We start from the raw sequence: 14,609 nt of genomic DNA on the forward strand, positions 1-14,609 counted from the left end.
GCCTCTGAGACAAAACGGCCCCTGCCCCAATCTCAGAAGCGTCAACCTCAACCTGAAAAGGAAGAGAAACATCCGGCTGACGCAACACAGGGGCAGAAGTAAATCGGCGTTTAAGCTCTCGAAAGGCCTCAACAGCCGCAGAAGACCAATTCGTCACATCAGCGCCTTTCTTTGTCAAATCAGTAAGGGGCTTAACCACACTGGAAAAGTTGGCAATGAAACGGCGATAGAAATTAGCAAAGCCCAAAAATTTTTGAAGGCTCTTCACAGATGTGGGTTGAATCCAGTCATGAATAGCTTGGACCTTAACAGGATCCATTTCCACAGATGAGGGAGAAAAAATAAAACCCAAAAAAGAGACCTTCTGAACTCCGAATAGGCACTTAGACCCCTTCACAAATAAAGCATTATCACGAAGGATCTGGAACACCATCCTGACCTGCTTCACATGAGACTCCCAATCATCGGAAAAAATCAAAATATCATCCAAATATACAACCATGAATTTATCAAGATAATTGCGGAAAATATCATGCATGAAGGACTGGAACACAGATGGAGCATTAGAGAGCCCGAATGGCATCACAAGGTATTCAAAATGGCCTTCGGGCGTATTAAATGCAGTTTTCCATTCGTCACCTTGTTTAATACGAACAAGATTATATGCCCCTCGGAGGTCAATCATAGTAAACCAACTAGCCCCCTTAATCTGAGCAAACAAATCAGTAAGCAAAGGCAAGGGGTATTGGAATTTGACCGTGATCTTATTAAGAAGACGATAATCTATACAGGGTCTCAAGGAGCCATACTTCTTAGCAACAAAAAAGAAACCCGCTCCCAATGGTGACGAAGGCGGCCGAATATGCCCTTTCTCCAAAGATTCCTTAACATAGCTCCGCATGGCGGCATGCTCTGGCACAGACAGATTGAAAAGTCGGCCCTTAGGGAACTTACAACCGGCAATCAAGTTAATAGCACAATCACAGTCCCTATGTGGAGGAAGGGAACTGGACTTGGGCTCATCAAATACATCCTGGAAATCCGACAAAAACTCAGGGACCTCAGAAGAGGGGGAAGAGGAAATTGACATCAAAGGAACGTCACTATGTACCCCTTGACAACCCCAACTAGTCACAGACATAGTTTTCCAATCCAGCACCGGATTATGTTCCTGTAACCATGGAAAACCCAGTACAACAACATCATGCAGGTTATGCAACACCAGAAAACGGCAATTTTCCTGATGTGCAGGAGCCATGTACATGGTCATCTGCGTCCAGTACTGAGGTTTATCCTTGGCCAATGGAGTAGCATCAATGCCCCTCAAAGGAATAGGGCTCTGCAAAGGCTGCAAGGAAAAACCACAGCGCCTGGCGAATTCTAAGTCCATTAAGTTCAGGGCAACGCCTGAATCCACAAATGCCATGACAGAAAAGGACGACAATGAGCAAATCAGAGTCACAGATAAAAGAAATTTAGGCTGTACAGTACTAATGGTAACAGACCTAGCGACCCTCCTAGTACGTTTAGGGCAATCAGAAATAACATGAGCAGAATCACCACAGTAAAAACACAGCCTATTCTGACGTCTGAATTCCTGCCGTTCTGTTCTAGTCAAAATCCTATCACATTGCATAGGTTCAGGACTCTGCTCAGAGGACACTGCCATATGGTACATAGCTTTGCGCTCGCGCAAACGCCGATCAATCTGAATGGCTAGAGACATAGATTTGCTCAAACCAGTAGGCGTAGGGAAGCCCACCATAACATCTTTAAGGGCTTCAGAAAGACCTTTTCTGAAAAAAGCAGCCAGAGCATCCTCATTCCATTTAGTGAGCACAGACCATTTCCTAAATTTCTGGCAGTATAATTCTGCCGCTTCCTGACCTTGACACAAGGCCAACAGGGTTTTTTCTGCATGATCCACAGAATTAGGTTCGTCATACAATAATCCGAGCGCTTGAAAAAATGCGTCTACATTCAGCAATGCTGGATCTCCTGATTCAAGGGAGAATGCCCAGTCCTGAGGGTCACCACGCAGCAAGGATATGATGATTTTAACTTGCTGAATGGGATCACCAGAAGAACGGGGTTTCAAAGCAAAAAACAATTTGCAGTTATTTTTAAAGTTCAAAAACTTGGATCTGTCTCCAAAAAACCAATCAGGAGTAGGAATTCTAGGCTCCAAAGCTGGAGTCTGGACAACATAATCTTGGATACTCTGTACTCTTGCAGCAAGTTGATCCACACGAGAAAACAAACCCTGAACATCCATGCCAGAGCATAAATCCTGAACCACCCAGAGATCAAGAGGAAAAAAAAAAGAAAAAAGAGAGCACAGAAAAAAAAATGGCTCGGAATTTTTTCCTTCTTTTGATATGCATTTAATTCATTTTTGGCCACTTGTACTGTTATGATCTGGTGGTTAAGGAGCAACATGGGACGAGCTCTGAAGGAAGTGGTACCTGTACTGACCGCAGTCCCTAAGCTCAAAACAACACTAGAAGTAGCCGTGGGATGCTCCTAACACTCCCTAGGCACCTCGTCACAGCCTGAGAACTAACTACCCCTAAAGATAGAAACAGGAAAACTATCTTGCCTCAGAGAAAATCCCCAAAGGATAGATAGCCCCCCACAAGTAATGACTGTGAGTGGAGAGGGAAAGGAAATACACAGAATGAAACCAGGATGAGCACAGGAGGCCAGTCTAGCTAGATAGATAGGACAGGATGGAATACTGTGCAGTCAGTATAAAACACTACAAAAAATCCACACAGAGTTTACAAAAATCTCCACACCTGACTAAAGGTGTGGAGGGTAAATCTGCTTCCCAGAGCTTCCAGCATCACTGAATTAATTCATACTGACAAGCTGGACAAACATAGAAAGCACAGAACGGATAAGTCCACAACCTGTGGACAGAAAAGAGCAAGCAAGGACTTAGCTTTGCTGAACTGGTCAGGATAACAGGGAAATCCAAAGAGATGTGAATCCAACCAGGAACCATTGACAAGTGGCACAAGCTGAAGGAAAGAGCCAGGCTAAATAGCCGAGCAGAATAGACAATCAGTGGAAGCAGCTGCTGACAGCTAAATCCAAGGAGCAGCCATTCCACTTAAAACCACCGGAGGGAGCCCAAGAGCAGAACTCACAAAAGTGCCACTTACAACCACCAGAGGGAGCCCAAGAGCGGAATTCACAACAGATCTCCACCCAGACCTGGACTAAAGCATCCGCCAACTCCTGGACAGTCTGTGGTGCAATGTGACGTTGGTGGATGGTAAGAGACATGATGTCCCAGATGTGTTCAATCAGATTCAGGTATGGGGAATGGGAGGGCCAGTCCATAGCTTCAATGCCTTCATCTTGCAGGAACTGCTGACCCACTCCAGCCACATGAGGTCTGGCATTGTCCTGCATTAGGAGGAACCCAGGGCCAACTGCACCAGCATATGGTCTCACAAGGGGTCTGAGGATCTCATCTCGGTACCTAATGGCAGTCAGGCTACCTCTGGTGAGCACATGGAGGGCTGTGTGGCCCTCCAAAGAAATGTCACCCCACACCATTACTGACCCACTGCCAAACCGGTCATGCTGAACGATGTTGCAGGCAGCAGATCGCTCTCCATGGCATCTCCAGGCTCTGTCACATGTGCTCAGTGTGAACTTGCTTTCATCTGTGAAGAGCACAGGGCGCCAGTGGCGAATTTGCCAATCCTGGTGTTCTGTGGACGTTGGGCACTCACACCATCCTCATGGAGTCAGTTTTTCACTGTTTGTGCAGACACATGCACATTTCTGGCCTCCTGGAGGTCATTTTGCAGGGCTCTGGCAGCGCTCCTCCTGTTCCTCCTTGCACAAAGGCTGAGGTAGCGGTCCTGCTGCTGAGTTTTTGGCCCCCTCCATGTCTCCTGGTGTACTGGCCTGTCTCCTGGTAGCGCCTACAGCCTCTGGACAATATGCTGACAGACACAGCAAACCTTTTTGCCACAGCTTGCATTGATGTGTCATCCTGGATGAGCTGCACTACCTGAGCCACTTTTCTGGGTTGTAGAGTCCGTCTCATGCTACCACAAGTGTAGAAGCACAACCAACATTCAAAAGTGAACAAAAAACTTCAGCTAGAATGCATTGGTACTGAGATGGTCTGTGGTCCCCACCTGCAGAACCACTCCTTTATTGAGTGTGTCTTGATAATTGCCAATAATTTCCATCTGTCTAAAAAGGGGGTCAGATTGGGAGACCTTGGTGGCCATTTGACTGGCCCACGACAACCATCATGATGATCTGTTGTCCTCTTTATGCATTGAAGATGGCACCTTCCCTGAGTTTTTCCAGCAAGATGGGGCACCACCGCATTATGGGTGTCAGGTCCGATCATTCCTACATGAACAGCTTCCTGGAAAGTGGATTAGTCGTTGTGGGCCAGTTGAATGGCCACCAAGGTCTCCCGATCTGAGCCCCTTAGACTTTTATCTTTGGGGTCATCTGAAGGCAATTGTCTATGCTGTGAAGATACAAGATGTGCAGCATCTCAATCAATGGATACTGGAAGCCTGTGTTAACATTTCTTCTGCGGTGTTGCTATCAGTGTGTCAAGAGTGGGAGAAGAGGGTTGCATTGACAATCCAACTCAATGGGCAGCACCTTCAACACATTTTATAAGTGGTCATAAACTTGTAAATAACTCATGAAAGAATAAAGTTATGTTAAAACCAAGCACACCATTGTTTTTCTTGTGAAATTCTCAATAAGTTTGAAGTGTCACATGACCCTCTTCCCATTGTAAAAAATAAAGTTGGATCCAAAATGGCCACCATGGTCAACACCCATCTTGAAAAGTTTCCACCCTCCCATATACTAATGTGCCACAAACAGGAAGTTGATATCACCAACCATTCCCATTTTATTTAGGTGTATCCATATAAATGGCCCACCCTGTATAATGCTGTATATATGCTTACAACCCGACCTGCAAGACAAGAAAAATATCTTTTATTATTCTCACCTGTGGGATGTCACTGGTCTTGGTCCGGCGCCTCCCTTTTTCTTCTGATGCGGTCCTCCTTCTTGCTCCATAAGGATGATATGTGGATGTCCCTACGTCATCCACACAGTCTTCCCACAGGCTCCTTGATCTTTCCCAGAGCCTGCGCAGTGCAGTACTTTGCTCTAACCTCTTCAAGGCAGAGAAGTACGCCTGTGCAGGAGCACAATGCCAGGGTGTCTGTGTGGATGATATAGGAACGTGTCATCTACACAACCCAAGAAGGAGGACCACAAGAAGAGAGGTGCCGGCCAAGACCAGCGACACCCTTTATACCAGATCACCCCGCATGTGATTATAATAAAAGGTCTTTATCTTGTCTTGCAGGTTGGGTTGGTGGCATATATACAGCATTATAGAATGGACTGAGAGGTGGTGGTGTTATCTTATATCAGTCAAACCCGGGAACAGGTTCGCTTTAGGTAGTTTTCTTTTAATATGGCTCACCAAACAAATGATCACAGTTGTCTGAGATTGATTTCAGTGATCCAAAGAGCCTGAAGACACAATGCCATCCATGAGTTTATGGGAAAAACAAAAAATTACATCTTTATAACACTTAAATCCAATCTGAATGAAATTGTGGAATGCCGTCTACACATATTACATTTAATGAAAAAAATAGAAATGGGAGTACTTCTTTAATTTTGTTTCCATGCTTCAATACTGATTTACACAGTTTAATAAAAGATAATTGAATCCAAAATAGCAGCATGAGTTTATCAAAACACGTAATTAGCTTCATTAATAAAGACAGTTTCGGATTAGTGTGTGTTTTACCTATTCCTTCTGTGCCTCCCCAGTCAGCTGTTAAATCCCTGTTCAATACACTACCAAATCCACTGCACGAATTTCCCAATTGGGCAAAACTGAGTACAAATGAAACAATATCATGTAGGGCGGCTATGATCTGGAGAGTCTGGTACAATGCCCTATAGGCAGCCTGGAAACAAAAAAGGAAAAACTCAATGTGATAATATAAACATTTATGGCAATATAAAGCCATACCATAATCATAGATCCAAATACAGTATAAAATTAATAATATGCTGCTATTTTGTAAGAGAAAAATATAATTTCATCAATTATTTACCAGAATTGCTGCCAAAATATAAAGCTATGGCTGCTAAAATATATACACACAAAAAATGTGTAGCCACAATAATTGTGCTTTTAAACTGATATTGTTTAAATAAACCCTGTCTGTATTATTTAGTGAACGCTTCATTAACAAATTGTATTTTATTTAGTATTAAAGTAATTGACCTCCTATACCTGAAATGCTACCTCATCTGAGAGGAGTATAATGTAGGAAAAGAGACCCTGAGTCCACCGATGTATCACCTAGTTTACTTGGTGCGCAGTTGTGACACAATCAGATGTCGCATGTTGCAGTGCTCAGAAAGCTAACCCCACTCTCACCACAGCTTTCTGTGTATATTTTCTACTGACAAGAAGTTTCTTGTCAGAGGAGGTGGCAGAGTTGGACCACTTGGCATAAGGAAGCTAGTCTGGGAAGTGATAATTTCCTGGTTATAAAACACTCATTATTTGGAAACTACAGAACACAACCTAATAAGTGACAAATCATTGTCTTGGCTCCTATTTCATGGTGTCCTCGGATTACACAGTAAAAGCCTGCTGACAGATTTCTTTAAGCCATGAATGTGTAACTTTTATCACCTGCAATTTACTGAAAGATTTAGAAAGCAGTTGGGGTACGTGTCCACATTCAGGATGGCCGGCGGTTTTGACGGAGCTGCAAACTCGCTCCGCCCCCTTCTGCAGACGCGATGATGCCGGATGGGTTCATTGCACACATCCGGAATCATCGCACCCCACACATAGGGCCCTGAGTTATACCTTGCGGCGGCACAAGGTAAACGGACATGTTGTGACCTAAAAAGACGCGCCGCATGTCCGGAATCGAAGGGCCGCCGGATGCGTGTTCGCATGCATAGTGGAGACGGGATTTCATGAAATCCCCTCCACTATGCTGTAACATCTGGACGCTGCGTGTTTGGCTCTATGCAGCGTCAAACACGCAGCGTTTCCTGAACGTGGAAACATACCCTTACAGTTCTGGCTTGTTTAACCCTCTACATTCTAAGATAAGTGCTTATCTACACATATTCAGTGAATGGCCCACTGTGCAACGCATGTGCAAATTGGGGCAGCCAGTGTATGGTTGACCAGAGTTTTCTCAAATAAATGAGCAACCATGCAAGGCATTGGATAGGCTTTGCCTTCTGTTCTGATTTATAGAAGCAGACCCCACTTAAAGAGAATCTGTCAGTAGGGTCATATGAAGCTGAATAAAATGATACCTTGATTTCTGTAATCTGATCATTTATGCCAAAGGAATAAACGTTTTTCTTATGCAACAGGTGATATAAGTATTGAACACGTCACCAATTTTTCTAAGTAAATACAGCTCTAGCAGAAATTAAAGAGACCACCATATCAAATCCCTGTCATGGGCAGCCCAATCTCCAGACCTGAACCCCATTGAACACCTCTGGAATTTAATCAAGAGGGTGATGGATAGTCACAAGCCATTAAACAAAGAAGAACTGCTTACATTTCTGTGCCAGGAGCAGTGTGAAAGACTGGTGGAAAGCATGCCAAGACGCATGAAAGCTGTGACTAAAAATCATGGTTATTCCACAAAATATTGATTTCTGAACTCTTCCTGAGTTAAAACATTAGTATTGTTGTTTCTAAATGATTATGAACTTGTTTTCTTTGCGTTATTTGAGGTCTGAAAGCACTTTTTGTTTTTATTTTGACCATTTTTCTTTGTCAGAAAAAAATACAAAAATTATTGCTTGGAAATTCGGAGACATGTTCTCAGAGGTTCATAGAATAAAAGAACAATTTACATTTTACTCAAAAATATACCTATAAAGAGAAAAATCAGACAAACTGAACATTTTGCAGTGGTCTCTTAATTTTTGCCAGAGCTGTATATTTCTAAAGTTGCTATTGACATGAATTTCTCACCAGATGTCTGTAACAACCCATCCAATCTACACCGGCAAAGAAATCAAACCACAGATGTGCATAAATTATGTGTAAAATGTGTGGCACAGGGAAAAAGTATTGAACAAATGAAGAAAGATGGGAGCAAAAAGCTATGGAAACTCTCAATTGGTTTCCAAGAAAGAAAATAAAGGTCCTAGAATGGCCCAGCCAATCACCTGACCTGAATCCAATCGAAAATGTATGGAAGTTACTAAAGCTTAGAGTTCATAGGAGCCCACAGAACCTTCATGATTTGAAGAGTGTTTGTGTTGAATAATGGGCTAAACTCACACCTGAGCAAAGTACGCTATGCAACTAGTTTCTCCATACAGGAGGCATTTTGAAGCTGTCATCACCATCAAAAGCTTTTGTAAGAAGTATTACCGTATATACTCGAGTGTATGCCGACCCAAGTATAAGTTGAGACACCTAATTGTTTTCACAAAAAACTGGTAAAACGTATTCACTCGAGTATAAGCCTCCTCATCCCTATGCTGGTATGCATGGCTCCTCATCCCTATCCTGGTATGCATGGCTCCTAATCCCTATCCTGGTATGCATGGCTCCTCATTCCTATCCTGGTATGCATGGCTCTTCATCCCTATCCTGGTATGCATGGCTCCTCATCCCTATCCTGGTATGCATGGCTCCTCATCCCTATCCTGGTATGCATGGCTCCTCATCCCTATCCTGGTATGCATGGCTCCTCATCCCTGTCCTGGTATGCATGGCTCCTCATTCCTATCCTGGTATGCATGTCACCTGCCTCATCCCCATCCTGGTATGCATGGTCCCCTCATCCCTATCCTGGTATGCATGGCCCCCTCATTTCTATGCCGGTATGCATGGCTCCTCATCCCTACCCTGGTATGTATGGCTCCTTATTCCTATCCTGGTATGTATGGCTCCTCATCCCTATCCTGGTACGCATGGCTCCTCATCCCTATCCTGGTACGTATGGCTCCTCATTCTTATTCTGGTATGTATGGCTCCTCATCCCTATCCTGGTATGCATGGCTCTTCATCCCTATTCTGGTATGCATGGCCCCTCATCCACATCATGGTATGCATGGCCTCCTAATCCCTATCCTGGTATGCAAGGCCCCCTCATTCTTATCCTCGTATGCATGGCTCCCTCATTCCTATCCTGGTATGCATGGCTCCTCATCTCTATCCTGGTATTCATGGCTTCTCATCCCTATCCTGGTATGCATGGCTCTTCATCCCTACCCTGGTATGCATGGCTCCTCATCTCTATCCTGGTATTCATGGCTTCTCATCCATATCCTGGTATGCATTGCCCCCAGCAGAAAAACGTAAAAAAAAAAAAAAACATTCTACTTACCGTCTCTGTGCTCCCTCGCAGCACCTTGTTCAGATGCCAGCAGCTGCAGTGGCAGGGTGATGACGTGTGCCCACTACCAAAGAGAAATGAATATTCACTGCGCACCACTCCCACGGGCATGGAGGGCAGTGCATATTCATTCCCTTAAATAGCGGCACACGTGATCACCCGGCCGCTGCAGGAAGCTGGCGGCTGCAATCACTGTGCCCGCCATTGAAGAGAATATTAATTTCTCTTTAGCAGAGGGCACAGGCTTTAGCCACAAAAGCCGGTTCCTGACTCCTGTGACACTCTGCTCCGCCGCTGCCACTACCCCTCCATCTTCTGGTACCCTCACTCAAGTATAAGCAAAGGAAGGCTTTTTAAGCACAAAAAATGTGGTGAAATTCGGATTATATTTGAGTATATACGGTAATTAAACTTCAGCTATTGATAAAAATTCAAATGAAGCATATATAATATGATATAAAAAAGGTAGTCAGAGGGGGTATTTATCATTCAGATGTCATATGATCGCTACGCATTTCACCACACGGCTCATCAGGAGGTTGGATAGATATTGCATGGTGCCGGCATATCATATTATATACAGTTAGGTCCATATATATTTGGACAGAGACAACATTTTTCTAATTTTGCTTATAGACATTACCACAATGAATTTTAAACAAAACAATTCAGATGCAGTTGAAGTTCAGACTTTCAGCTTTCATTTGAGGGTATCCACATTAAAATTGGATGAAGGGTTTAGGAGTTTCAGCTCCTTATCATGTGCCACCCTGTTTTTAAAGGGACCAAAAGTAATTGGACAATTGACTCCAAGGCTATTTCATGGACAGGTGTGGGCAATCCCTTCGTTATGTCATTCTCAATTAAGCAGATAAAAGGCCTGGAGTTGATTTGAGGTGTGGTACTTGCATTTGGAAGGTTTTGCTGTAAAGTAAACATGCGGTCAAAGGAGCTCTCCATGCAGGTGAAACAAGCCATCCTTAAGCTGTGAAAACAGAAAAAACCCATCCGAGAAATTCCTACAATATTAGGAGTGGCAAAATCTACAGTTTGGTACATCCTGAGAAAGAAAAAAAAGCACTGGTGAACTCATCAATGCAAAAAGACCTGGGCGCCGACGGAAGACAACAGTGGTGGATGATCGCAGAATAATCTCCATGGTGAAGAGAAACCCCTTCACAACAGCCAACCAAGTGACCAACACTCTCCAGGAGGTCGGCGTATCAATATCCAAATCTACCATAAAGAGAAGACTGCATGAAAGTAAATACAGAGGGTTTACTGCACGGTGCAAGCTACTCATAAGCATCAAGAATAAAAAGGCTAGACTGGACTTTGCTAAAAAGCATCTAATAAAGCCAGCACAGTCCTGGAAGAACATTCTTTGGACAGATGAAACCAAGATCAACCTCTACCAGAATGATGGAAAGAGAAAAGTATGGCGAAGGCGTGGTACAGCTCATGATCCAAAGCATACCACATCATCTGTAAAACACGGCGGAGGCAGTGTGATGGCTTGGGCATGCATGGCTGCCAGTGGCACTGGGTCACTAGTGTTTATTGATGATGTGACACAGGACAGAAGCAGCCGAATGAATTCTGAGGTATTTAGAGCCATACTGTGTGCTCAGATCCAGCCAAATGCATCCAAACTGATTGGTCGTCGTTTCATACTACAGATGGACAATGACCCAAAACATAAAGCCAAAGCAACCCAGGAGTTTATTAAAGCAAAGAAGTGGAATATTCTTGAATGGCCAAGTTAGTCACCTGATCTCAACCCAATTGAGCATGCATTTCACTTGTTAAAGACTAAACTTCAGACAGAAAGGCCCACAAACAAACAGCAACTGAAAATCATCGCAGTGAAGGCCTGGCAGAGCATCAAAAAGGCGAAAACACAGTGTCTGGTGATATCCATGAGTTCAAGACTTCAGGCAGTCATTGCCAACAAAGGGTTTTCAACCAAGTACTAAAAATCAACATTTTATTTAAAATTATTGAATCTGTCCAATTACTTTTGGTCCCTTTAAAAACAGGGTGGCACATGTTAAGGAGCTGAAACTTCTAAACCCTTCATCCAATTTTAATGTGGACACCCTCAAATGAAAGCTGAAAGTCTGAACTTCAACTGCATCTGAATTGTTTTGTTTAAAATTCATTGAGGTAATGTCTATAGCCAAAATTAGAAAAATATTGTCTCTGTCCAAATATATCTGGACCTAACTGTATGCTTCTTTTGACTTTTATCAATATCTGAATATCTAAATATCTGATCAACCATGTTGAAATGCATTTTTTTCATTGGTATTCAAGCGCTCTCTGTCCTCGCCTATGAATACTGTTCACTGGGGTTAGCGGTTATTAGGGTTTCCTAGGGTCAGCCACCGCTGAGCGGGGGCGGCATATCCGCTGACAAGTAGGGTGCCAACCTCCACTGTATAGGCAGGGTTCAGCTTAGGTACAGTTCAGAGGGGTCTATGTATCTTACATTTTTAACTTAATCTACTATATAATTGTCTAAGGGTCACTTCCGTCTGTCTTTCTGTCCTGGATATTCATTGGTCGCGGCCTTTGTCTGTGATGGAAATCCAAGTCGCTGATTGGTCTTGCCAGCTACCTGTCATGGCTGCCGCGACCAATCAGCGAAGGCCACAGTCCGATTAGTCCCTCCCTACTCCCCTGCAGTCAGTGCCCGGCGCCCGCTCCATACTCCCCGTAGTCAGTGCCCGGCGCCCGCTCGATACTCCCCGCAGTCAGTGCCCGGCACCCGCTCCATACTCCCCGCAGTCAGTGCCCGGCGCCCGCTCCATACTCCCAGCAGTCAGTGCCCGGCGCCCGCTTCATACTCCCTGCAGTCAGTGCCCGGCGCCTGCTCCATACTCCCCGCAATCAATGCCCGGCGCCCGCTCCATACTCCCCGCTGTCAGCGCCCGCTCCATACTCCCCGCAGTCAGCGCCCGCTCCATACTCCCCTCCGGTCACCACTCACACAGGGTTAATGCCAGCGGTAATGGACCGCGTCATGCCGCGGGTAACTCACTCCGTTACCGCCACAATTAACCATGTGTGACCAAGTTTTTACTATTGATGCTGCTTATGCAGCATCAATAGTAAAAAGATCTAATGTTAAAAATAATAAAAAAACAAAAACCTGCTATTCTCACTTTCCGTAGTACGACGATGCGCTCGCGCCTGCCGCCAGATTCCGGGGTCCCAGAGATGCATTGCAAAATTACCCAGAAGACATAGCGGTCTCGCGAGACCGCTAAGTGATCTGGGTAATTTCGCAATGCATCCTGGGAACGCAAGATGGCGGCAACCGTGCGCTTCGCTGGATCTACGCTGGATCCCGCCGGGTGAGTATATAACTATTTTTTATTTTAATTATTTTTTTTAACAGTGATATGGTGCCCACCAGGGCTGCCATCAGGGCATGACAGCCGTGACTGGCGTATGGGGCCCGGTGAGCAGAGGGGGCCCGCATCGGGCCCCGTCTCATCTGGTCACCGGGCCCCCCCTGCTGGCGCTGCGGCAGCGGCACACTATTGACGTGCGGGCCCGAGCCCGCACGTCAATAGTTAACAGCCGCCAGCCAGTCTGAGGCTGGCGGCTGAATAGGGCCGCAGTGCGCACTCGCCGGCGTCGCCGGCGTCTGACGTCATTGTCAGCCGCCGGGCCCGGCGGCGAGTGCGTCTGTGTGGAGCCTGGAGAGGGAGCTTCACCCGGCGCTGGAGCTTGGCCAGGTAAGAAGTTGTGTTTTTTTTTTTTCTTTGAGAGCTGCTGCGATCCAGGGGGGCCCGGGGGGCAGGATGATGGACACACAGGGGCAGAAATGCTGGACACACAGGGGCAGAATGGTGGACACAGTGGGGCAGAATGCTGGACACACAGGGGCAGAAATGCTGGACACAGTGGGGCAGAAATGCTGGACACAGTGGGGCAGAATGGTGGACACAGTGGGGCAGAATGGTGGACACAGTGGGGCAGAAATGCTGGACACAGTGGGGCAGAAATGCTGGACACAGTGGGGCAGAATGGTGGTCACACAGGGGCAGAATGGTGGACACAGTGGGGCAGAATGCTGGACACACAGGGGCAGAAATGCCGGACACAGTGGGGCAGAAATGCCGGACACAGTGGGGCAGAATGGTGGACACAGTGGGGCAGAATGGTGGACACACAGGGGCAGAAATGCTGGACACAGTGGGGCAGAATGGTGGACACACAGGGGCAGAATGGTGGACACACAGGGGCAGAATGGTGGACACACAGGGGCAGAAATGCTGGACACACAGGGGCAGAAATGCTGGACACAGTGGGGCAGAAATGCTGGACACAGTGGGGCAGAATGGTGGACACACAGGGGCAGAATGGTGGACACAGTGGGGCAGAATGGTGGACACACAGGGGCAGAAATGCCGGACACAGTGGGGCAGAAATGCCGGACACAGTGGGGCAGAAATGCTGGACACAGTGGGGCAGAATGGTGGACACAGTGGGGCAGAATGGTGGACACACAGGGGCAGAAATGCTGGACACAGTGGGGCAGAAATGCTGGACACAGTGGGGCAGAATGGTGGACACACAGGGGCAGAATGGTGGACATAGTGGGGCAGAATGCTGGACACACAGGGGCAGAAATGCTGGACACAGTGGGACAGAATGGTGGACACACACAGGGGCAGAAATGCTGGACACAGTGGGGCAGAATGCTGGACACACAGGGGCAGAAATGCTGGACAGTGGGGCAGAAATGCTGGACACAGTGGGACAGAATGGTGGACACACAGGGGCAGAATGGTGGACACACAGGGGCAGAATGGTGGACACACAGTGGGGCAGAATGCTGGACACACAGTGGGGCAGAATGCTGGACACACAGTGGGGCAGAATGCTGGACACACAGTGGGGCAGAATGCTGGACACACAGTGGGGCAGAATGCTGGACACACAGTGGGGCAGAATGCTGGACACACAGTGGGGCAGAATGCTGGACACACAGTGGGGCAGAATGCTGGACACACAGTGGGGCAGAATGCTGGACACACAGTGGGGCAGAATGCTGGACACACAGTGGGACAGAATGCTGGACACACAGTGGGGCAGAATGCTGGACACACAGTGGGGCAGAATGCTGGACACACAGTGGGGCAGAATGCTGGACACACAGTGGGGCAGAAT

The 14,609-nt window shown here is 46.3% G+C and overlaps 1 protein-coding gene across 1 annotated transcript in view; it reads right to left on the minus strand.

The window, feature by feature from the left end:
• LOC138637737 (uncharacterized) overlaps nt 1–14,609 on the minus strand; it is a 383,106-nt gene that overhangs the window by 156,080 nt on the left and 212,417 nt on the right. The window contains exon 33 of the mRNA XM_069726649.1: nt 5,828–5,990. Within this exon, the coding sequence (XP_069582750.1) occupies nt 5,828–5,990 (163 nt within the window). The remainder of the gene's footprint in view (nt 1–5,827; nt 5,991–14,609) is intronic.

This window comes from Ranitomeya imitator, chromosome 5 (genome assembly GCF_032444005.1).
Source record: "Ranitomeya imitator isolate aRanImi1 chromosome 5, aRanImi1.pri, whole genome shotgun sequence".
Taxonomy (NCBI): domain Eukaryota; kingdom Metazoa; phylum Chordata; class Amphibia; order Anura; family Dendrobatidae; genus Ranitomeya; species Ranitomeya imitator.